Here is a 26,339-nt window from a genome sequence, read left to right as displayed (position 1 = left end):
AATTATGAGGGGTATGAGTAAATAAAGCGATGAAATGAAAGAGGAAAGTGATGCTGGTAGTGAAAGATTAGATGCATGGATTGAAGAAACAAAAACCCTATGTGGAATGAACGAACGAATGAGTGGACAGGGGAATGAAATGAGTGAAGTGAATGAACAATTGGAGGTAAATGGGATGTGTTTGATACCTGGTGGCCTGGACGTTTATCGGGACCGTGTGGATGTCACAACACCCCAACCGGGGGAAGAATTCGGAATTGTGCAGCACCAGGGCGGTGGTGCAGAGCAACAGGGGGTAAGAATATTGGAGGTCCGTGTAACGGAACCGGACTGGGTAGTCGTGGATGAATACCTGTCGGAGCCAGAATTGATGGGGGAGGATGATGAGAATGAATTGACAGCGGCTGGAGGCCTTGAACAGTACCATCGGGGAAGAGTTTGACCAGGTCCAAAGGAGTTTGGGTGATGAGGTGAGTTGGTCCGAGGAGGTGGTTGTGGTGACCGTGGGGACCCTCACCGTACACTACGATTTGGTAACAGAGGCTCCGAAATTGGACAACCAGTTGGGGGAGTGTTTTGACTCCGGGCTGGATTTGGATCTTGGAGGATCGGGACATAGAGCCTCCGAAGATTTTGTCCCCGTATAGGCCTCAAGCTGAGGTCTGAAATAGTGCCAAAAAAAAGAGTTTCGTTCCGAACTCGTGGGACTACGATTTCTATGCATTTTTTTATTGTATATAACATGCCTGACCTTGTGTTAAAAGTTTAACTCTGAAATCCTGCCAGTTTCCGTGAACGACCGCGTCAAACTAGGTCATGTAGACTCAAAAAGGAGGGTTTTTAGCTCGGTACCGACTTTGCGGCCTGGTATCTCCGTCAGTACATATAATTCAGCCTCGGAATTTATGCTCGGCACAGACCTCCCATGGTTCTGTGGCCCTGTCAGTTTTGAAGGCTCTTACTTACGCACGCATCATACAGCGGAAATGTAAAAAATGTACTTTTGTCGTACGTACCTACTGTAAAATTCAATGAATTTCTCCGAAATCAAGCCAAAATATTTTCGAAACCATCAGAGATATCCTCTCGAAAATGGGTAAGCTTGGCATATGGAAGGGATACTGCTTATTGACGACGTTTCCTGGTTGTCTGGAAAACAACTGATGAAGGGGGCGACACTAAAAATGCCTCCAGATGCATATGGGGACCGCATGATGACCAGGGATAGCAGAGTGAATGTAGAGTAGGGAAGCTTGGTATTATGGTCGGCGGTATGAATCCGATGAATACATGATAATCCATTGATACAATAAGTATCAATCCATAAATAATAATAAGGCACACACCTGAAGTAAATCGCATGATAGTTTATTCACCGTCGTGTCAATACGCAAAGATGCAGGCTTCGATGTATGCGAAAATTCTGAATGTCCACGGGCTCAAGTAGCACAAATCTTCTTAAAATTTCAAGGCAATCGGATGAAAATTGAGGATTTTAGAAATTCGACAAAGTTGGTGAACTTTGGCCTATGTTGACCTATTGATCCCAAAAACAATAAGCTTCTTGCTTATGATCAACTCTACCATTTGGTGATGTTTCGTGAAGATCGGTTGAAAATTGTGACCTGTAGGCACCTGACAGACACAGACAGACAGACAGACAAACAAACAAACAGACAGACAGACAGACAGAATAACGCACAAGATCAAGCAATATACTTGAAAAATCTCAGGTAGAATTAATCAGCAATTAATTAGCTCAGGTAGAACAGCAAGGTGATCGTGAGTATTTTATTATTAAAATTAGTGTACAGTGCACGTTTTTATGCCTCCGCAGGACGGTTGTCCGTCCGGTTGTCGGTCCGTACCAGACTTTCGTTTCCAGAATAACCGCTTATGGGATTGGCTTATTGGTATGAACTGTAATAATTGGTATGATAACAAAATTGGTATGAACTGTAATGCAAAGATGACCTGGTTCGATTTTTGGGTTGAAAAGGTCAAAGGGACCATGGTCGTGTGACCTTTCATTTAAAATCTTGGTTACCACAACTTGTGGACGAGAGAAGGGATTTCAATCAAACTTGACAGTAAATATCGCAGATGCTTCTTCATGGTGGTCGAACCCTTCCCCCTCCTCCCCCCAATGCAATTCGGGGGCAAAATCTTCCCCATTCTGTCCTGCTGCCCGGATTCGTCAGGTCAGCGCTTTATTAGGGTCAGAGTGCCGATTGGTCCCCATGGACCGTCCCTTTCCCTCTTGTCCCTGTTTCTCTCTTTCTCCAACTCTGACGTGGCCCTGACTTCGTGAAGGTGGGTCACACCATCCTCGATGTGGGAGATCTCTGGGTCGTTTCTGGGAGATCGATCCGCTGTCTTTGTGTCACGGGCTTGTTCGAGAGAACTGTCCGAAGTGATACAACAACCAAATTTGATACCACAATGGCCTGCTGTGCAAAGATGGACAGATTACATTTTTGGGTGTAACAGGACATGTGCCCTTTGAAAATATTTTTGCAGATCATAACTCGAGTTTGAAACATCTGAGGTTTTACCTCTGTCATGTGACCTTTAATCGAGATAAAACGAAAACAGTGGGTTGACATCGAACGCAGGCGGACGCATATCCAATATCACCCACCGATGCAGACATTGTACAACAGAGCTCGTTTCGTCCAACCCTGCACAATAACTTGGGGTATAATTAGCAGTGTAGGTAGATCCTAGACTCGTGGAGGTAGATTCTAGACTCGTGGAGGTAGATCCTGGACTCGTGGAGGTAGATCCTAGACTCGTGGAGGTGTATCCTAGACTCGTGGAGGTGTATCCTAGACTCGTGGAGGTAGATCCTAGACTCGTGGAAGTAGATCCTAGACCCATGGAGGTAGATCCTAGACGCGTGGAGGTAGATCCTAGACTCGTGGAAGTAGATCCGAGACTCGTGGAGGTGTATTGTAGACTCGTGGAGGTGTATTGTAGACTCGTGGAGGTGTATTGTAGACTCGTGGAGGTGTATCGTAGACTCGTGGAGGTAGATCCTAGACTCGTGGAGGTGTATCATAAACTCGTGGAGGTGTTGGTGAACTCGACGTTGACCAGACGCTGGTGTCTGTTGGCAAGATTGTGACACTCACCGTCCAATTGCAGCCACGTCTGCAGGCATTCACGATATTTACTCCATCTAAGAGGCGTAAACAGCGAAGTTATGTCATTCACGACGTGTTCAAAGTGCATGAAGCACTTTAAACGCGATTTTCCCGAGGCCATGACTAAACATTCAGCGCGACATCGGCGCCGCCATTTTGGATGTCATGTGACCCAAGCAAGTGTTCTGATAGGCCTAGATTCAACATCAGTGCCTTCGATGCAAGACAAAGTAGTGCGACATAAACGCGTGGAAAACTTTCAAACTGGCAGGATCTGTTAGTTAAACTTTTTGTATGTGCTACAACTCGGCACGTACTCAGATTACCAGTGATTATTTTTTAGTCTCTCTAACCTCGGAACGGGATTGAACGATACACGGTGTCAGCTTGAGGCCTAGTAGGGAATGTGGATCAGCTGCAGGGAGGGGCGGAACAACCTGTAGGAGTTGTTATCTGCAGCTGCGGTTTGGCGGTGGGAATAAAAATTTTTAAAAGGAGAAAGAAATGTAGATTTAAATGGGAGTTGGATTTGGAGCAGCCTTGGTTGGAGTTGGTCCCTGCGCTGCGGGATTCGGACCAGGGGAGGTCAATGGGGATGGCCTCAGGCAAAAGTTTCCCCTTTCAAAATTTTGGGATGCCAGTCAGCTGGGGGGCTGTGCTGGCGAGATTTGGACGTGGGGTCCAGTCATGGGTGGCATGGTACGACCTGGGCCCCACGGGGGGTCTGGTGGAGTGTGGTGTCCCTTGTCCGACGGGGCGCCGTCCGGGCTTGTGGCTCGGGCCGACAGGGTCACCGGACCCTGGTGGGGGTCAAGTCCTCCAGGGGATCCGAGGTGGTTTCTCAAGCCTGGGAAGGCATGTATTGAGGACCACTAGTGGGAGGTGTTGTGGGTCGCACTTTGGTGGTGGCACCGCGGACAGCCAACTTGGGCCTGATGTAGTGACCACCCGGGCATGCGGCCTGGCACCCTCCTCCTGAGACTTTGGGACAACCAGCATGTGGAGAAATGACATGCTGCCTGGTCTATGGACGCGGGTCGAACCGAATGGACAGGAATGAGACAGCCTGCCGGACAACCATTGGGGCATCTGTGGAATGTGATGGTGTGAGAGTGACCTTCCACAGATGTTCCGTTATGATTTATGGACTCTCGGTTTGGGAAGGGAGCCATGGGGATGAGAATGGGAATGTGTAGCGTGCCGAGCATATGGGCCATGCTCGGCTGGCATGTGTATGGCAAAGCATCTTTCTTTGGTGAGTTTAGTAAAATGTGGAAAATGTTTGGCATGGGTAATCTGTGGGTTAGATGTAAATTTAAGGGTGAATTCTGTGAAGAGAAATGGTGGACACTGTATATTGACACCATTATTGATCCAGGTGTGCCAGACCAGAGTGTTGGAGGCTGGAATAAAAATTCATAGGTTAGCAAGACACAGCCTTCAACTGGTTGCGGTGGCGACTGCGCCAATATTTGGGAAGCGGGGTCATGGGGATGTAGTTGTGTAGTTGAGGGTCAAAGTGGTGCTGTGCGTGTCCGAGGTGTGTGGACCATGTCTTCTGGGTGGGTCTCCTGGTGGAGCATGGCTGTCGACTGGACCTTGGTGTGGTCAAGTGTGGGTGAGCACTGGGGGGGCTGCAGTTCTGTAGTCGGACTGGGGGATGATGTGGAGGTGCAGGGGACGTGGCTGTAGGGATGCCACGCACTGCGACCGTGCCCCCCAGGGCCGAGGTTGTGCGTGCGGTAGTGTGTTCTTGGCAGCAGGTGCTCACCACATTGGCCAGCTGGGGCTGGTGCAGCTGTGTTCCTCGCAGGGGGGGCCGAAGGATGGATGGTGGGTCGCACCCTTATGGACACTCATGGGCCATGTTGGCATTTTGACTGCTCACCTTGTCTCGATGACCCTTGCACGGTAGAGGTGCAGAGCTGTCATGGCCACAGGTATTTGTGTAGTGATAATCACCGTTGGATGCGGATCCACATACCTGCCAGTGTAGTGGGGACAAAAGAGAAATTTGGTGAAATTTGGTAGGCCCAATGATAAATTTTGGGATTGTGAAGGGTGGATTGCACTTTGGACCTGACCAACTGGTAGTTACCTGCACTTGAGGTGAGTGTTGGATGTGTACTATCCCAGGCTTCAGGACTTGCTTGTGGAAATTTTGGGGACATGTAATTTGGAGTAGGGAGGCGGGTGAGAGTGATGACATGGCCGGTGAGGGGATGGAATGGGGGCCACACAGTGTCTTGTGGATGGCGTATGTTTTTGTGTTGTGATTATGTGTTTCTATGTGGTCGTGAGGTTGGAGGAAATGGATGAGAGATGATTATTGGAGAAAATGAGTGGTGATTATTGTGCTTTTGGAAATGTGTAATGGTTTAAATGCGAATGGGATTTCACATGTGGCAGGCCATGGCAAAACTTGTGAAACATCTTTTACACCATCTTTGGAATTGTGCTGAGTTGTGCTGAGAATTGAATGGCAGCAGGGGAGGAAGTGTGTTTTGGGGTCTTGTAGGTGGGGAAGGTGTGTGTGTCTGCAGGTACGGATCAAGCTCGGAGGAGCGATGCCTGCGACCCCCTCTGCGGCAATTACCCCTGGCAGCCGGTGGTATCTGGAAATTGGAGCTTGTCGGTGGAGGGTCTGGTTGGGCGCCGTGGGGTGAGGGAGTCCCCCGGTGACCCATGTAGGTGCGTGGAAGCAGAAGGCCACAGAGGAGCCTGGTGTGTGTGGAGACCCTCATCGGCGAGGTAACGGTGGAAAGGGGCTGTTGGGCTGTCACGGGGCCAAGAGGTAAAGGGGGGGGGGGGGGGGAATTAACTTGAAAGTCAGTTGTCTTGTTTTTGGGATTGCGGGCACCACAGCCTGAAGTGCCCCCACCATCTTGTTGTGCGGTACCTCCCCGCTACCTAGTTGAGGAATGCACACACGTATATGACATCAATGCCATGGTCCTGCAGGGGGGGTGAAATAAGTGCTTTGAAATGGTTTTTGTGTAGTGGTGATTTTCGGAATGAGTATGCGTGGATAAGGGGTTTGTGTTGAATGAGTGTGGGTGAAATCCACCGAGCCATGTCACTCACCTGCAACATCTGGACAGGGCCCGTGGAAATTTAGGGGTGCATTGGGGATGGCCCCGCAGGTAAGGTTGTGTCTTGTGGCATCCACCGGGGGACGTGGTCTGTCGACCGGGGTTGTGAGAATGTTTAGAGTTTTTGAATTTCTGGTTAAGTTTTGTGGTTAATTTCTGGTTAAGTTAGTTTTGGTGTGTTGTTGTTTCCTCCCTCCACAGGAACAAAGAAGAAAATGTACATAATTGATTGCATGATTGTTAAGGGGTTTAGCTTGTTTAGGAAGTGGAGGTAAGTAGTCCGACTCACTTCCCACAGCCCTCCTGATTTATTTCATATGTTTATTAAGTGTGTGACAGTAAAGCCTAAGTCACACATAGGCGGATTTGTCGGCGACTACTGGCGACTGGAAAAATCGCCACCACCCGCCGACAATCGTAATGAAACCGTAATGCACGGTCTTCTGTAGTCGTGGTTATCCTCCCCAGGTCGGCTGCAGTCGGCAAGAGCCGCAAAGGGGCCAAATATTTTTTTAAATGTTTAAAAACGGCGCGCTCAGTCGTCCTCAAAAAAGATCCGCCATGCTGTCGTGATGGAACCGCCATGCTGTCGTCGGTATCCGTAATAAGACCGTAAAGCGGCCGCAACCCAGTCGCTCATAGTCTTCCGCAATCGCCCCACCAGCTAGCACGGCAGAGATGCGAATGCCATACGGCCTTCCTGCGGCATCTTCCCGACTACGGGCCGACACTGTTGCGGCTGCATATCGACTACAGAAGAACTGCCACGTCTCCCCTGCGGCTATGGGAGACTGACGACGACAACAGTAGGACTAGTGGCGGCCGAGTTACGGCCATTGGCGACAGAGATACGACTGCCTGGCGACTGCATTACGACATACCACGATTCCATGGCAAGACAGGATGGTGTGAGGGTCTCCATGGAGTGAGGTCCTGTGGTGCCGACAAGGATATGGCATTATTGTTTGGACTTGGGACTTTTGGGAACTTTATTTTTGGGACTTTGGTCCTTTGGAAACTTTATTTATGGGACTTAGGACCAGTGGAAATATTTTGTTGGACTTTATTTCCATTCTCTCTCCCTGCAGAAAAGTTTGATTATTACATTACAATGATACATCTTTATTAACTTTCTTATTGTACATCAAACATCTTTATGCTTCATGTCATACATCATTGAAATGAATAAAGTGAAATGTAAAATAGAGAAATAAAGATTAAAAAAGTTGTGTGAATCGTCTCCAATCGCCGGTGGTCTTATTGCAGTCTTGTGGACGTCGGAGTAAACCGCCACCTGGCCCCAATGCAGTCGCCGCGATCCACCATCGGTCGTAATCTAGCCGCCAGACTGTCGCCACGCTGCCGCCGTGCATCCGCAATGCAGTCGTCGTCGATCTTCAACAGTCGCCATCCCACTCGGGGCGTCGTCGCAATGCAGTCGCAATGTGGCCGCCTGCAGTCGCCATACTACCGCCTGACCATATTTGACTGCCCGAAATCGCCAGTAGTTGCCGAAAAATCTTGATCGCCGGCAGTCGCCAAAATATCCGCCGATGTGTGACCGGGGCCTAAGCGTTAAGACTGGGATGGTAGCGCCTGCAGTGAACCTTGCAGGGGCTACAGTTCCGGGGGGGGGGGGGGGGGGCTGTGTTATGTCGATGTGGTAGAGCAATATGTAGAGCAGTTACATCTGAGTAGGTAACATGCTTCGTGCGTCGCGGTAAGGAAAACTACCTGTAATAAGGCATTGTCATATGTAGGCATTTTGTCGGTTAAGATGTATACTTGTGAATCTACCAGGAGGTTCGTGTGATAGGTAGTGTAGGGATTAAGGAGTAGCGCCCCTGTGTCCTCACCTGGTTAGCCAAACCTTTGTCCCTTTTGGCACTGCACACCACATAGACATTCCGACGGGTCCATAGCGCAACACTAAAGAACGCCCTCCCCCCGAAATGACTTCGGAAAAAAGCAGGCCAGGACACCGCCGATAATGGCCGCCGCCACCTACACCTCCGGAGAGGCCTATCCACCTCGACTAGCACGCGCTATGACCACGGAGTAGGGGACGGGAGTGGGAGTGACACAGTGGGCGTGCACCTGGGCGAGCCAACGAGTCAGTGGAGGCCACTGATTGGGAGGCGCGTCAAGGCTGACGTCACCGCCGAGGGGTAATATGAGGCGCGGGAGGACTTTGGTTGGAGAGAGTGACTCGGCGAGCAGTGGGGTTCGCATGTGAGTCAGTTGGCCAGGAGAGATTAACCAGGGCCAAACACCATTTTGGAGAGTCGTTCAGAGATCCCGAGTGAGTTACGCACGAGTTGAGCAGTTGCGCACTAGTGAGATTCCTGGCCCTGGCAGTTCCTGAGATCCCTGGTTGCGTTGGCTCGCAGATTCCAATGAGATTCCTAGCAGATTCCTGGCAGATTTCTGGAAGATTCACGGCCTGAGTTGGCCATCCCGGTGAGATCCGAGTTGGCTTGTCGACCGTGTACGAGGGTCGACCTCGTGGTGCTCGGTGCTTTGGAACTTGGAGCGAGGCGTGCCGCGGGACGGAAGGAGCCGCGTGTTGGACGGCGGCCAAAGCCAACGACAAGGACCAGATAAGACTGAGTTGCGCGTTCACCAGTACATGACGTGTTCTTTTCCTTAATTCAGGTTCCCTTGTTTGTATTTGATATCTGTCGTGTGAGGATCCAGATTTAGGATATTTTATTACCGTCGCGTGCTTTTTCCTGTCCTTGCCTTTTTCCTTTAATAAATCCTTCTATTATTTTCTGTACATACTTGAACGCAGTTTTCCGGGTGGTTGATTTTAATAGATAAGGCTGCATGGCTCTCGCCGCTCCCCTCCATCCCGCACGCTTGGGTAGCTTTGGTTTCGGAGTTTGCCATTGAGTTTTCGCCTCGGGGGCTAAGGCCTTCGCGATTGGCATCCGTGACCGCCTGATATAAATTTCGGCGGTTGCGCGACAATACCTTCACCCTTATAGTATGGTGAAAGGAACATCCCATTCCCATCTTTTGTAATTATTTTATATTTTCCCAACTCGTGTTTCCTCACAATAACCATTATTTATTTGTTGGAAAACTTCACAAAGGTGATTGCTGATGGATATAATTTCTCCATTACAGGAAATTATACGATTATCTTGGTCGGTTATCCAAAAATTTACTCTGTATATGGTTTTTCCTGACACGGGTAGATATGTAAGATTTTTCGGTTCCATGTTGAATTTATAACCAATCGGGGTTGAGTATGCGCTGAATGAAAATATTGTGTCTGTTCTTTTTCCATCGTTATAAGCACCATCAATCAAATCACAATGAATTAACATCAAATTTATACCGGAGGATATTTGAATGACATTATAACTGCAAAACGTCCCGTTAGTTTCAATCTTTTTTTGAGGAGAAACCCAATAGCTCTCTGAATGAATTATTAATCGTGAAATCAACTTCATAATTATTTTTAAGTTTAATAGTTGATTTTGAAGCATGGTTTTGAATATATATAACAATATTTTTCGGTTCAACACCTTGGTCTTTCATAAGACGGGCAATTTCAGAAGATATTTGGGAAATCTCATATGCTCCGGGTGGAACTGTTATAGTTTTATATCCGCTTCCTGGATTACAACTAAACTTGTCGTTTTTCTCTGTGATATTAAAAAGGATATTGTAAGTTTCCATCGACAATAACGATGCCTCATATTCTTTTGTGGGGTCGTTGTAGTGTGTATGGAAATAAAGACGTGTGATCACTTGTCGTGAAAATAAATATGAGGATTGTGCTTCTCATATTATTTAATATGGTATAAAATATCTTTGTATTGACATTTATTAAATATTTTCATATTATTTAACTGGTCTAAAATGGCTGAGGCTACAATGAAACAATGTTGTTTCCAGCCTTCTGACAACCTAACAGCAATAATAGTCTATTAACTCATTGTATTGGGTCATTTGGAAGAAAACTAACACTTGAACCAAGCCTTCTTAAAGCCTTAATAATATGTTTCTCCTTTTCATTCTTCAAACCAGATTTCCCAGTAATATAAACTCCATAATCAAGTGAGTTTAGTAAATCAATATATACCCTATCATCTTCACTTTGTGTATTCAACGGTTCATCAAAATAACTTGAACTAAAGTAGCCATCTTTTGTGAGATGAAACATTAATCTAGAGGTGAATTTAATAGGTGGTCAGGCAGAACTTAAGAACATCAATTTATCATTAAATATCAATACCTTTTCTTTAACAAGACAGAACTGTGCTTGTTCTTCTTTGGAATGAGACCTGCTATGGTTTTTGAAACCGCTGAATATTCATTGTTTTGAAGAGCTTCCGCAACATAATGAGGTTTATTTACCTTTTTCAGTTTTTTTTTTTTGCTGTTTTGTTTTTGTATACAAGATCGAGCCTCGTGAAAGAGCCAACATTAATCACACAAAAAATCAAACAGACACATAAAACATATTGTTACAGACGCGGTTTTAGATGTTATTTTACCGAGCGGTTGGTATTACCACGTCCGAACAGTTACTCCCCGATTAGAACCCGATTCCACCCGACGTTGACCAGATCGCACCGCAGATATTCAATCGGGAAACCTCTAAAGCGACCGAAAGAGAAGGAAAAGAGAAGAAGACAGAGTACGGAGGAAGAACAGATTTATTATACACACACAAGCAAAAAGAAAGAGCGACCAAAATTATTTACAGCAATGGATGGAAAAAGCAGTCACACAGTGCATCGTTAGCTTATTCTATTCAATTTACTTAATCCCAAGACAATGAGTAGGACAGACGACGTTCACACTTACACGGGGGATATTGCAGGCAGGTAGGGCTTGAGGTGGATTGCTGGAGAGGGAGGCGGGGTCGGAGGCAGCAGCTCTCAATTCCTCGCGGTTTTTGGCGGGAAAACCCTTCGTCGCGTATCCGCTGCCGATGCTTTAGACGTCACGCGCTGGCTCGGGCACACCTGCTCCTCTCCTTCTGGTGGAGCCGTCTCCCTCCTTTCAGCGCGTCTCTCCAAAGCTGGTTTCCTTTCCGAGTACCTCTCCTCTTTGGCTTGGAGCGTTTCGCATCTCACCGCTCCTCTTGGTGTCACCTCTTCGCTCATCTCCCAGGTCATCTGGTGAAGCAGTCCCTTACAGTCGCTTTTATCACTCGGGGCGGAATCAAGCCGCCGGCTCCGAGGGCACGCCTACCGGGTCGCTCACCGCGGTGCTGATTGGCTGTTAGGGCTGGCTCACTCCTCCCCTCTATGACGAGGTGGAGACACGCCTTTCTTCTCCGAGGTTAGCACATGGGCAATGGCGGCTTGCGGGATTGAACACCACTCGCCCCCCTTTTGAAAGGAACTTTGGAGAGCGGAGATGTTTGGGGAAATTGCAAGGGCCTACGCTTATTTTGTTTGATACAATGCAAAGTCAATCTAGTGGGAAACACATATTTAGCCTACATAGAATAAGGAAATACACTATTTAAAAAGATATATCGTGGCCTGCGTGTAAGTGTTATGGAATTAACTAGGAGGACGGCTGCGACCATTATTTACATTACCAGGGTGTTACCATACTTTTGTAACGTTCACATTGTAACGTTTTCACATTCGTTACACTTCCTCCAAAATTGTTACACTTCTCAAAAAACCGTTACACTTCTCAAAACCGTTACAATATACTAAGGGGAGTGGTAGACAAGATGGGGAGAGATGGGGAAGCAAACAAACACAACATTTGAGAGCAGGGACATCGGGAGATCTGTGGGGGGGAGAGGGCTTGGGAGGAGGAGGCATGGGAAGGGGGGAGAGGGGGGGGGGGGGGAGAGAAGTATAAAACACAAGGACACTGCAAGGACTTCCAGGAAAGAAGTCGGTATTTCAAAAAAGTGGATCTGGGGTGAATTCGCGGGGTAAAAAAGATCATGGTTTTGGATGGGGGAAGATAAGAGATGGTGGTGAACAGCTGTTTTAAAGACCTGGAGGGAGGAGTGGGATTGAAGAGATTGAGGGAGTTTGTTCCAGAGGCAGGAGAAAAGAGGAAGGAAGGAGTGAAGGTGAGCAGAGAGTCTTGATTTTGGCAGTTTAACCATAACAGGGTTGCTGGCAGATCTTGTGCGACCTGTAGGAATATTTGGGGGACAGAGCACAGAGAGAGCTGGGGGAGCAAGGCCGGAGAGGAGTCGGTAGAAGACAGATAGACCACCAACCTGCCTGCGGTGAGTGAGTGAAAGGCCCTCGGAGTAAGCTTCATCGCAGGAGATTCCAATGATTCTGAAAGCTTTGGTTTCAACAGCGTGAAGCCCAGCTAAGTGTGAGGCAGGAGCACCGGCCCAGAGAGGAAAACAGTATTCCATTGAGCTGCAGATGAAAGCCTTGTATGTGGTGAGGAGTTCAGGTGTGCCAAGGAATAATCCTTCATCATCATATTCTAATTCTACTATATCCTCTAATTCTTGCTCTGTCATTTGACTAAAATCTTTGAGCATTTGAAGTTTTCCAGGAATCTCTTGAAATTACATCGTGGGAATTTGTAGAGGGTTGTTCTCTTTATTGCGGAGTTTTTAAATGCGGTTTAAAAAAATCTCTCGTTTTCTTTCAAAGGCTTCTTTACCCATTCGTTTCTGTCTGTGTTTCTTCTTTCTGTCTTCCTATTACTTTACAACTTTTGAAACCAACTCCTGATGTTCCTTAAACCTTCTTGCTCTTTCTTGCACATTCAATTTCTGTATTTATTAAAACACTAGCAGAAGTACCCGGTAGGGGAGGGGAGGGGGGGAGGGAGCGAAGGGGAGGGGTGATGGGGGGAGAGGGGGGATGGAGGGAGAGGAGGGAGGGAGGCGGTAAGGGGAGGGGAGGGGGAAGGAGGGAAGGGGGGAAGCGGGAGGGGGAAGGGGGGAGGGAGGGGAAGGGGGGGAGGGAGGGGAAGGGGAGGGGAGGAGGGTGGAGGGGAGTGGAGAGGGGGGAAGGGAGGAGGGAGGGGGGAGGGGGGAAGGGAGGAGGGAGGGGGGAGGGGGGAGGGGGGAGGGTAGGGGGAGGAGGAGAAAATTCCAGGGGCATAGAAATGGCTCCTTTATATGGTATGTGCCATGTGGCAAACTATAGAAAAGAAGGAACATTCTTGGGGAAAATGCCAGGGGCATAGAGATGGCCCCTTTATATGGTATGTGCTATGTGGCAAACTACAGAAAAGAAGGGATATTCTTGGTAAAAATGCCAGGGGCATAGAAATGGCTCCTTTATGTGGTATGTGGCAAACTACAGAAAAGGGGGAGGGAGGGGGGGACGGGGAGGAGGGGAGAGGAAGGAGGGGCAAGGGGAGGGGAGGGTGGAGGGGGCAGAGGGGGGTAGGGGGAGAGATGGGGAAAGGGGAGGGGGATGGGGTGAAGGGGGAGGGAGGGGGGAAGGGGATGGGAGGCGGGAGAGGGGGGAAGAGGGGAGGGGAAGGGGGGGAGGCAGGAGAGGAAGGGGGTTCATATATATGCTGGTGGGTGAATGGGTGAATGTGGCATTCATCACGTTTCTGAGTTAAGTGTGATGCCGATCAGGAAAAAGAAGAAGCCGTACAACCAACTTCGTACACTTCCGGAATTGTTTGATGTATTTGTATTCAAATATCTGGTGATTGTTTTGTATTTATTTATGCAAATGTGTACTTGCATATAATTGTCATTAATTTCAAAAAGCTTAGGCACTATCGAACGATTTGTTTTTTTGAACTAAAAAAAAAAACGATTTTTTTTTTTGCCTAAATCACTCCCAGGCACTCACTGATGAACCTCTGAAAGTTTGCCGAAGATCTGTTCAGCCATCTCTGAGAAAAATGGCGACACACACGCATGCACGCATGCACATGCGCGCACACACACACACACACACACACACACACACACACACACACACACACACACACACACACACACACACACACACACACACACACACACACCTCTCTTATACAGTAGAAAAACAAATATTCATTGGTTCACTTAATGAGTATAATCAAATGCAGTCTCCCTCCCCCATTTCTCTGCACTCCCATTTCTCGCTCTCCTTACCCTCCCTAATTCCCCTTCCCCCAATTTTCCCTTCCACCACAATTAGTCGGAGAATGGGGTGTCTTGAATGCGTCGATTTACAGCAAACTAACGTATTGAGTGAGAATGGGCATCGGCGAATGTCTGTTGAACATCTTGAAATCTTGAGGATGGGAATAAATTGGATGATATAATCTAATTGAAAATCCAGTGAGTCAATAATTAACCTTAATTTTCTCCATTGACTTCAATGTTAAATTTTGGTGTGCTTCAGAACCCCCATTCCCCTACTATTCCTAAACGATGTGACGTACGACGTCGTCATGGGGGAACCTTTTGTTCGACATGGGCATGCGATTTTGCATGCAAAGTTTGGGCTTGATCTGTTCAGCCGTTGTGGAGAAAAGGGGGTTTTAGAATCCCGAAAAACAATATGGTGGCCAAACAATGTGATGTATGACGTCCAATTTTTTTGCATTCTGATTTTTTTTCACGGTCATGCAAAAAAAATCATATTCATGTCATCAAGGGGTCTATTTGTCGAATTTTAACTTCGTAATGGTAGCACTATCCCAAATAAACATGTTGTTTTGAGGTCCCATTGCAGAGTTCTTTAGAAGGAGCCATGACTCAATTTTTCCCATTGAGCCGTTTCGGAGATATAGTGGGGAAAGGTTGAAGGTGTTTTCCAAGATGGCGCCCACACCACGTGACCTATGACATCATAATTAGCAGTAAAAAATTCTATAAATATAGCCAAACACTTGGTGAAAATTTTGTGTCAATCGGTCCAACAGATGCTGAGAACATTGATTTTAAGGTTTTGGAAAGTGAACGCCTGGCGGAAGAATAATAAACTCTCGGAAAAACAATAGGTATTCCTCTGCATTTAAATGTAGAGGAAACCTAATTAAGACGTTACCATGATCGGTAAGTTCAGCAAAGGAGTCACATGTCCTCTGAAATGCACTAATTATTCAAAAACGGAAAATAGTACAGACAACCTAGACATCGTTTTAAAGGGAATTTTACTGCTCATCGAACAACACCACCCTCAAGAGTGAAAAAATAGTTTTCAGAAAAAAATGCCGCACATGCCGCCAACTTTGAACTGCCACTTGCCAACGTGTGAACCTCCAACAATCACCATTTTAAGCCTTTAGACCCTTTACACCCCCGAGACCCATTTTGACCATTTGCACGCCTTAGACTCTTTACACCCTTTACACTCCATCGACATTTACACCCTTTACACTCCTTAGACCTTTACACTCCTTAGACCTTTCCACCCTTCAGACCCTTCCATACCCATTTCAATCCTTTTGAGACATATCCAACTTCTTTGATACTTTTCAGACCTGTTGTCTTTTTAAGACCCTTTGGACACGAAGACCATTTGGAAACTTTTGACCGACCCCTTTTGCTCTTCGACCCATTTAGTGAGTGAGAGTGAAAGGCCCTCATAATCAGCTTCATCATGGGAGATACCAACAATCCTAAAAGTCTTGGTTTCTCCAACATGAAGCCGCACTTGGTATGAGGCAGGAACACCAGTCCAGAGGAGACAGCAGTACTCCATCAAACTGTGGATGAAAGATTTGTAGGTGGTGAGCAGCTCAGCAGTGTCAAGGAAGGACTTCGCACGATGGAGGATGCCCAGTTGGCGTCTGGCTTTGGAGGCCAGCTTGGAAATATGGTTTTCCCAGGAAAGATTATGGCAGATCGTGAGACCCAAAAGCTTGAGTGACAGAACTTCTTCGAGAGGATTGTTGAGAAAGTAGATGGGAGTGTTTTCCAGACAATCTTTTGAGAGAAACAATGTGAGAGTGTGAGATTTGTCAGGATTGACAGACATGTTCCATGTGTTTGATCAGCTTGTAATTTTATCCAAGTTTGCAGAGTTAAGAAGCTGCTTTTTGCCCGGAACTGTTGATTTAAGGGTAGAGATATGGAGTGGCAGAGGGTGAAGTCATCAGCAAAATGATAAAGATTTTCCAAAGAGTCCTAAAGATCATTGATGAAGATGAGAACTAGAACAACACTCTTCAACGTCATGACGTCGAACAATATGCCTCCGCCCACATTATTACATCATAATAATACTTGTACGAATTTTGATTTTAATCCATTGAGCTGTTCTCAAGCTATCACATTTTTACCTTCCATGACCTCTGATCTTTGACCCCAAAATTTAATCAGTTCATGTTCACATTATTGTACATACCTGTACGAAGTTTAAATTAAAATCGCTTAAGCTGTTCACAGGTTATCACATCTTTACCCGACATGACCTCTGACCTTTGCCCTTAATTTTTACATCATGATACACATCTGTACCAAGTTTGAATTATATTCCTTCAGCCATTCTCAAGTTGTAGACCTATTACAGACTTTGACCTCTTGAACCCAAATTATAATCAGTTAATCTTTACCTCATTATACATACCTGCACCAAGTTCAACGAAGAACCCTTCAGCCGTTCCAAGTTATCGAGGTAACGAAAACCTATCACGGATGGAGGGACGGACAACCTGAAAACATAATCCCTTCATCAACATCTTGGGCTGAGGCATAAAAAGCACAGGGCCGAGAGCACCGCCTTGAGGAACTCCAGCCTGGCCAGGAAGAGAGAATTCCATTTAGAGCCACACGTTGATGACAACAGGAGAAAATCCGTGAGCCATGCATGGAGTTTCCATGGATACCATCAGAGGCGAGTTTGGTGAGCAGTGCGGAGTGCCAGACAATATCGAAGACACGAGATTTGTCAAGGGAGACGACTATGATTTCCTGTCTGGCGTTGAAGACGTCCATCCATTTTTGAGACAGCCGAAGGAGCATGTCCAGTGTGGAGTGGCCTGGTCTGAATCCATATTGATGATCTAAGATCAAGCCATTGGAGAAGAGGAAGGATTTAATGTCAGAAGTGATGATGGATTCCATGACCTTGCTGATGATTGGGAGCAGGCTGATTGGTCTGCACTTGCAAGGATGTGTTTTTGGAAATCTTGTTTTTTTCGTTTTTGGAATAATTCTTACTGCTTGGTCTGGCCAGTGGCCACATCGATGAGAATCTCAACCTTTTAGGGGGGTGGGGTTCGGTCCCCTCTTCTCTTCTTTGGAAGTCTTTGTTCAAAGGTATCCCTCCATTAACAATGCTTTACCATTAATGTTGAGAAAAATGTGGTAGCAACTAGCTGTGTGGCCTTCCATGTTGGGACCTGTGTAATTGAGCTGCTTGGCAGGAATCAGTGATGGCATGAAGTGCAGTCAAGCCATGATGGTAAATGCTCTGCAAAGCTTTCAACTGGTTTGGTGAACAACTCGCGGTTTGATCAGTGTTACTTATGGGGATATGGACAACTCCAAACTCTCCACTGACTGATAATAATTTACCAAATAAAACACTGTGTGTTTGTGTATTTGTGTGATGTCTGTCCCGCTTCATAAGGGTAGGTTTTAAAGGCTTTGAGTAGAGCTTGAGGAGGGATTTGAGTGGGGGTTTAATGGGCAATCTTTGAACACCACTGTGTCCAACTGTTAAAAGACCTAAAATACCCTCCAAGGATCCAAAATACCCCAAAAACCCAGAGGATCCAAAATACCCAGAAGACCCAAAGTTCCCCAAAGACCATGAACACCCAAAAGAATGAAAAGACCCCAAGACCCTTAAATACAACGAAGACCCAAAATAACCCAAGATTATTTAAGATCCAAAAGACCAACAAAACCCAAAAGATCCTGAAGACCCAAAAATCCCCAAAGACCCACACAGACACCAAATACCCAAAAGACTGAAAAGACCCCAAGATCCGAAAAGACCCAAAAGACCACAAACACCCAAAATGCCCCAAAGAACACAAAGGCCCAAAATACCCAAAAGACCACAAAACTCGAAAAGACACTGAAGACCCAAAATTCCCCAAAAACCCATGAAAGACCCTGACTTCGCAAAAGACCGAAAAGACCCCGAAGACCCGAAACACCCCAGAGAGCCAAAACATTCCAAAGACTATTAGAGACCCCAAACACCCAAAAAAACCCTGAAGATCGAAAAGATCAAAAAGACCCAGAAGACCCATACAGACACCAAATACCCAAAAGACTGAAAAGACCCCAAGATCCTAAAAGACCCAAAAGACCACAAACACCCAAAATGCCCCAAAGAACACAAAGACCCAAAATACCCAAAAGACCACAAAACTCGAAAAGACACTGAAGACCCAAAATTCCCCAAAAACCCATGAAAGACCCTGACTTCGCAAAAGACCGAAAAGACCCCGAAGACCCGAAACACCCCAGAGAGCCAAAACATTCCAAAGACCATTAGAGACCCCAAACACCCAAAAAAACCCTGAAGATCGAAAAGATCAAAAAGACCCAGAAGACCCCAAAGACCAAAAGGTCCACAAAGACCCAAAATACCCTGAAGACCTTTTGACGACTACACAGACCCAAACAATCCAAAGCACAAAAAAGACCCCAAAGACCCAGTGGATCCCAAAGACCCAAATTACCCCTAAGATACAAAATACCCCAAAGACCCATAAATACCGCAACAATTCAGAGAACCGAAAATACCCTAGGACACCAAAGATCCGGAGGACCCAAAAGACTAATGACCCAAGACCTAGAGGACCCAAAAGACTCAAATGACCCAAAAGATCCCGAGGAACCAGAAGATCCAAAAGACCCTGAAAGCACAGGAGACCCTGAAGACCCAAAATGACCCAGAGGACACAAAAGACACCGAGGACACAAAAGACACCGAGGACACAAAAGACACCGAGGACACAAAAGACACCGAGGACACAAAAGACACCGACCGAGGACACAAAAGACACCGAGGACACAAAAGACACCGAGGACACAAAAGACACCGAGGACCCAAAATATCCCAAGAACGCAAAAAACCCTCAGCACCCAAAAGACCCTGAGGACTCCAAAGACCCAAAAGAAGAGTAATTATGTCTCCAACATTGGAATTGTAGATGGTGGCTTGCAAACGGATCCTCAAAATCAGTGCACAGAAGAGTTTAGAGAAAAAAAGATCACAACTAGAACGGGCACTCGGTAGAGCGCATACCTTCGCCGCAGCTACTGTTCTGTACTTGGCATGGGAGTGTAGGGAACAGAACAACAAAAATACGATTTTGACCTTTTCGTGACCTTGACCTTTGACCCGATTGCTCCCAAAATCTAATCAAATGTGTCCCGTATAATAACCAATCATCCCACCAAATTTCATGCAATTCGGTTGAATACTTTTTGAGTTATGCGATTAACATACACACACACACACAGACATACAAATAAATACACAGCGATCAAAACATAACCTTCCGCTTTTGCGAAGGTAATAAATACAAGGCGCAGGGAGGTGAATTTCGCTGCGCATGATGTGCAACATGCGCAGAGTAAACGGAGTGTTCATTTACGTCTGTTGGATATCAAATAAAAAAAGAAAATATAAGCACACCTGACAACGCCCAGGCTTCAGACTTTGGCATGCTCATGTGCTGTACCGTCAAAAACAATTCCAACCCTGACGAGCTTTATACTAGTTGATCATCATGTGCCATTCCATATTAACAATAACACAGACAGTGCCTTTGTGCTTTGGGGACCTCTCTTTATTGTGAAGTCCTTCACAAATTCAGGTTTCATGAAAAACAAAGGCAGGAATGTTCTTGTGATAAACAATTTTACAACAAAGGTGTTCTCCAATTATCACATGTGGAAATGAAACATGGACTACAGCAAAGATTGAGTAAAAATTGATGTACAAACTGCCATCTGAGCATAACCAAGAAGGGACAAGAAAAACAACTAAATCAGATAGAATTTTTTTTTTCTAGACACTGGTCACAATGAAAAAACTCAAATGGAACTTGGCTGGATACATGGCAAGGACAGAGACAATAATTACAAATTAACAACCGAAGGAAGGCCCTGAAAGAAGCACGGTGAGATCCAAGAACAGATTGAGAGATTAAGTTTTGTTACCATTTGAGTTTTGGGCATCACTTTTTCAACGATCCTCTGTTATGATTTTATGGAGAACCAAATTAATAAATCTTACATTTTTTTTCCCAGTCGTTTTCTTTAAAATTAGTTTGAGTGGAATGGATGCGGATTGGATTATCATTTTGAGATTATTGTCGCCTTTGGGCACCACTTTGTAGTCATGGTTGTGGACATTCTGGTGACCAGCCATGTGGCTTTCATCAAGGGGATCAGGGGTGCTGGCTCCTGGGTCAGGTGGGTCAGGTCAGGTCAGGTGTATCAGGGGTCAAGAGTTACAGGTGGTACTCTGAGGAGTTGTGCTTACAAGGGTCTCCCAGAACTCAAAATCTCCAACTCCTTTTTCGGTAAAGGGTCATTATTCATGATCCAGTTTGTGAAAATTCATTCTCATAGTTTTTGTTCCAAGTGCTCATTTCAGATTCCTCACTAAACCTCTGACAGCCTCCTGTAGCTTGTTTGTGGCGATATTCTCCGGAATGCTTTTTATGTGCTCAATTGGTGTTTTCTTGATCATCCGGATTCCCTGTTGCTCCGACTTTCACAGGTACAATTTCACGTTTCTTCCATTTCTAAATGCTCTATGTTATTTTTCAAGTCCTGGTATTTCAGGTCTCCTGTATAGATCTTGAAGTGCCTTTTCAATTGGTTGTTATGATGGAAAGATTTATCACATATCGAGCATTTGTAAGGACGCTCTCTGTGGTGTGGATCATCATATGTGATTTCAAATTGCCATTTTGAGAGAAACCTTTATCACATATCGAGCACTTGTGGGTTCGCTCTCCTGTATTTGTAAGGACGCTGTCCCGTATAATGGATCCTCATGTGCAATTTCAAATCGTCTTCAAGAGAGAAAGCTTTGTCACATCGAGCATTTGAAAGGACGCTCTCCCACATGGATAATCATATTTAATTTCAAACTGCCTTTTTGAGAGAAACCTTTGCCACATTTCGAGTATTTGTAAGGTCATCTCCTGTATGGATCCTCATATGTAATTTCAAACTGCCTTTTTGAGAGAAACCTTTGCCACATATCAAGCATTTGTAAGGATGCTCTCCTGTATGGATGCTCATGTGACTTTTCAAATGGCTTTTTTGAGAGAAAGCTTTGCCACATATCGAGCATTTGTAAGGACGCTGTCCTGTATGGATCCTCATATGTTGGTTCAAATTGCCCTTTTGAGAGCAGCCTTTATCACATATCGAGCATTTGTAAGGAAGCTGTCCTGTATGAATCCTCACATGCAATTTCAAATCTTCTTCAAGAGAGAAAGCTTTGTCACATATCAAGCATTTGTAAGGACGCTCTCCTGTATGGATGCTCATATGCAATTTCAAATTGCCCTTTTGAGAGAATGCTTTCTCACATGTCGAGCATTTGTAAGGATGATCGCCTGTATGGATGCTCATGTGACTTTTCAAATGGGTTTTTTGAGAGAAAGCTTTGTCACATATCGAGCATTTGTAAGGACGCTCTCCTGTATGGATCCTCATATGTAATTTCAAATTGCCCTTTTGAGAGAATGCTTTATCACATATCGAGCATTTGTAAGGACGCTGTCCAGTATGGATCCTTACATGTATTTTCAAATCTTCTTCAAGAGAGAAAGCTTTGTCACATATCGAGCATTTGTAAGGACACTGTCCTGAATGGATCCTCACATGTAATTTAAAATCTTCTTCCAGAGAGAAACTTTTATCACATATCGAGCATTTGTGAGGACGCTGTCCTGAATGGATACTCATATGTAATTTCAAATCTTCTTCCAGAGAGAAACCTTTATCACATATCGAGCATTTGCAAGGTCTCTCTCCTGTATGGATCATCACATGTGATTTCAAACTGCTTTTAGAAGAGAAACCTTTATCACATATGAAGCATTTGAAAGGACGCCCTCCTGTATGGATCTTCATATGCCTTGTCAAATCCCATTTTTGAGAGAAACCTTTATCACATATCGAGCATTTGTGAGGACAATGTCCTGCATGGACCATCATATGCTTTCTCAAATTGCTGCTTTGAGAGAAACCTTTGTCACATATCGAGCATTTGTGAGGACAATGTCCTGCATGGACCATCATATGTTTTTTCAAATCGCTGTTTTGAGAGAAACCTTTGTCACATATCGAGCATTTGTGAGGACGCTCTCCTGTATGGATCATCATATGTAATTTCAAATTGTTGTTTTGAGAGAAACCTTTGTTACATATCGAGCATTTGTAAGGATGCTCTCCTGTATGGATCCTCACGTGACTTTTCAAATTGCTTTTACGAGATAAACCTTTGTCACATATCGAGCATTTGCAAGGACGCTCTCCTGTATGGATCCTCATATGTAATTTCAAATGGTCTTTTCGAGAGAAACCTTTATCACAGACAGAGCACTTGTGTGGGCATTTTCCAGTGTGGATCTTCATGTGTATTCTGATGTTACTCGTTGAAGCAAAATCCATTCTGCACACATTACACTCATAACGTATTCGCCTTTCTTGAACCTTTTTGTGTTTGTTTAATTTAATATTAATCTTGCTTTTGCGAGGCCCAGACAAGCACTTGTATTGTATGGGAAGTGAGTCTTGATCTCTTGATTGTTTCTTCAAAAAAGGCTTCCTCCTCACTGTCAAGTTGCGACTGGATCTTATTTGTTCCATGTTACTTCTTGATTGTTCTACAGAAACAAAGAACACAACATTTTCTTTTTTTTTGTCAAAATCAAAAGGCAAAATATTTTACACTTTTCATATTCTTTCATATTACATATTTTTGTATTTTCTCAACACAAAAGATTGTATGTTAATTATTTATGTTTCCACTCACCAGTTGCAAAACAGGAAGCACTTCCGTTTGTCATGTGAATATCAGCTGAACCTTCCTTTACAAAAGCACATTTTGAATCTTCTGTCACAGATGAATCGATGGTGAGTTGTCTGCCTTCCGCATTTACAGGATACACATCACCTGTATACAAATTAGCGTCAGTCTTTTGCACGGAAATGAGATTGAGAACCATCTCGAGAGTTCAAAGAACAAGTTACACCATGCAATGTATACTTCAATTTTAAAGATATAACAATGAAGTTAAATATTGTTTTAAAAAATTCCGGATGTTCAGTGCTGCTTCGACATCACCCTTATATACCACCCTATTTAACATGGCCAAGTACTGCTAAACTGGAGGTTATTGGAAATAAGAAGAGGATTTATGTTCAACAGTGTTCAAGTTTTAAATTCAATGAAAATAAAATAAAGATTGTAAAATTCTGAAAAAAAAATTCTGGAATTACTGGCTTTGCACACTGTCTATTGCATCACTCTATCAAACACGTTACATTTGTTATTTGTGTCTGTTGTTTGTGTCCTTTGTGATGTCATTCACTTTATGATGTCATTGTAAACAGTAAATTCCTGGTAAGCAGTAAATTGGAGAAGATTGTCATGGGGACCGCAAGGCTAACCCCTGCTCTAGCAGGGAAAATGGCCTTAAAATGCATGTTGTTGTTGTAAACAGTAAATTCCTGTTTGGAATGATTTTCAATGTCGTTTGACTGCCAAACCGGTAAATAGAGTGAAAATATTGTCACAGACACACACAGGGTTTGGGGTGCATCACGAGTGGGACTTCTTGGACTCTCCCCGAGCTCTGGACCTGCAGGCCGCCGTGCCGTGGATAGGTTTGCGGCCCGATGGGATGTTAAGCAACTACTAACACCGATTGAGACCGCCAAACACAGCAATACAATTGATATCTGCAGGCGATCCCTTCATGGCATGAACAGGCAGGCAACTTCTCCTTGGGTGCCCAGCGCGTTCAAACAGCAGCGATTGCTCTGGCGTTACAGCTTTTAAGTCACTTCCGTACTCAATATTCGATCCTAAGTAAGCCCCCCCTGTGGAGAAGTTTGGCAGGGCATCCGTAGTAAACCAGTTAATAAAAATTTTTGCACCGACTTTCGGCGGACCTCCTACAGGGAACCCCGACGTGTTCTCCACATCCACTGCTCATGCTGCGTTACCTCCACAGACGTCACACACATAAGCGCCGCCCCGTAACCTTCACCACGTCCACTCTTGCACCGTGGTATTTCACCCAAACCAGGCACACTTATGAGCCGCCTCACGGAGCAGCACACACAACTTACACACACACCGGCCTTCTCACGATCCCTCGCACACCATTTATTCACACAATCCACTCCACAGTCATTCTCACTCCATTCACACACATGCGACACCCTATGACAGTTTACACACTACTTTACATTTGAGCCATCCCGTGAAGGTCCCGCAACTGAATTTGCGATTTGTGTCAGGTGCACCATTCGTGATTTCAAACTTGTCCACGCTCAGTCACACACCATTCATTGGGAAAGAAAATTTCAGTCATCTGCATCCGGACTGTTCACACACCGTGACATGCAGTCCCTTGAAAACTGAACACCCAATTTTTTTTTGTATACAGGATCAAGGCTCGTGAAAGAGCAAACATTTATCACACAAAAAATCTAACAGACACACAAAGTATATAATAAGGGGGGGCGGTGGACAAGATGGGGAGAGAAGGGCAGGGACATCGGGAGATCTGTGGGAGGGCTTCGGAGGAGGAGGCGTGGGAAGGGGTGAGGGGTGGGAGAAGTATAAAACACAAGGATACTGCAAGGACTTCCAGGAAGGAAGTTGGTATTTCAAAAAAGTGAATCTGGGGTGAAATTAGCAGGGGTAGAAAAAAAATCAAGGTTTTGGATGGGGGAACATAAGAGATGGTGGTGAACAGCTGTTTTAAAGACCTGGAGGGAGGAGTGGGATTGAAGAGAGTGAGGGAGTTTGTTCCAGAGGTGGGAGAAAAGAGGAATGAAGGAGTGAAGGTGAGCAGAGAGTCTTGATTTTGGCAGTTTAACCATAAGAGAGTTGCAGGCAGATCTTGTGCGACCTGTAGGAATATTTGGGGGACATAGCCCAGAGAGAGCTGAGGGAGCAAGGCCGGAGAGGAGTCGGTAGAAGACAGAAAGACCACCAACCTGCCTGCGGTGAGTAAGTGAAATGCCCTTGGAGTTAGCATCATCGCCGGAGATTCCAATGATTCTGAAAGCTTTGGTTTCAACAGCGTGAAGCCGAGCTAGGTGTGAGGCAGGAGCACCAGCCCAGAGGGGAGAACAGTATTCCATTGAGCTGCAGATGAAAGCCTTGTATGTGGTGAGGAGCTCTGGTGTGCCAAGGAAGGACTTTGCACGACGGAGGATGCCCAGTCGGCGACTGGCTTTGGAGACCAGATTTGAAATGTGGTTTTCCCGAGAAAGATCATGGCAGATAGTGAGACCCAAAAGCTTGAGTGACATAACTTCTTGGAGAGGTTTATTCAGAAAGTGGAAGGGAGGGTTGTCCAGTCGGTCTTTTCGGAGAGACATAGTAAGAGTGTGAGATTTTTCAGGATTGAAAGACATGTTCCACTTGTTTGACCAGTCTGTGATTTTGTCAAGGTCTGCAGAGAGTGAGGAGGCTGCAGCCTGCCGATCTGAGGGATGAGGAATGGAGCGGCAGAGAGTGGAGTCATCAGCAAAGAGATAGAGAGGATTTTCAAGAGAGTCAGAGAGATCATTGATGAAGACCAGAAAAAGCACAGGGCCCAGAACACTGCCTTGGGGAACTCCAGCCTGAACAGGAAGAGGAGATGAGAGAAACCCATTCAGGGCCACCCTTGGACCGAAACTGACTATAAACTTGTTCCTTTTAATCTCCCACACGTAGAGCATTTTATATTTTTCCCGCATGGGCGGCTCACCCCTCCCCTCAATCAAGCTAACGACTACACCCCGCCTAAGTCGGTGCATGAGCAGTACTCTCGCTTGTTCATGCACTCCAATCTGCACGCTCCCGGCACACACTCATGCTCGGCACTCCAAGGAACCCCGGGTTCTTTATGCCACCCAAGCTCGGCACGCACCCTTTCACACCATGCATTCGCTCCAGCTGATGCATCCTCACCTCCTCGTACTCCGCTTTGATCGCTCATCTCCTCTTCATCTGCACCTGCC

The 26,339-nt window shown here is 45.6% G+C and overlaps 1 protein-coding gene across 3 annotated transcripts in view; it reads right to left on the bottom strand.

The window, feature by feature from the left end:
• Positions 1-19,893: 19,893 nt before the first annotated feature.
• The window catches only part of LOC137428879 (uncharacterized), a 48,215-nt gene continuing 41,769 nt past the window's right edge, over positions 19,894-26,339 (bottom strand). For 2 of the 3 annotated variants that reach the window (XM_078780753.1, XM_068118727.2), the window contains exons 3-4: positions 23,128-23,268; positions 19,894-22,978 (exon numbers count right to left, since the gene is read on the bottom strand). In XM_078780753.1, coding sequence (XP_078636879.1) covers positions 21,225-22,978; positions 23,128-23,268 — 1,895 coding nt within the window. In that variant the 3' untranslated portion in view covers positions 19,894-21,224. The remainder of the gene's footprint in view (positions 22,979-23,127; positions 23,269-26,339) is intronic. The other variant, XM_078780754.1, reaches the window with a different exon arrangement.

This window comes from Myxine glutinosa, chromosome 6 (assembly GCF_964187855.1).
Source record: "Myxine glutinosa chromosome 6, kmMyxGlut1.1, whole genome shotgun sequence".
NCBI classification, from domain to species: Eukaryota; Metazoa; Chordata; class Myxini; order Myxiniformes; family Myxinidae; genus Myxine; species Myxine glutinosa.
This window is presented reverse-complemented; position numbering and strand designations above follow the sequence as displayed.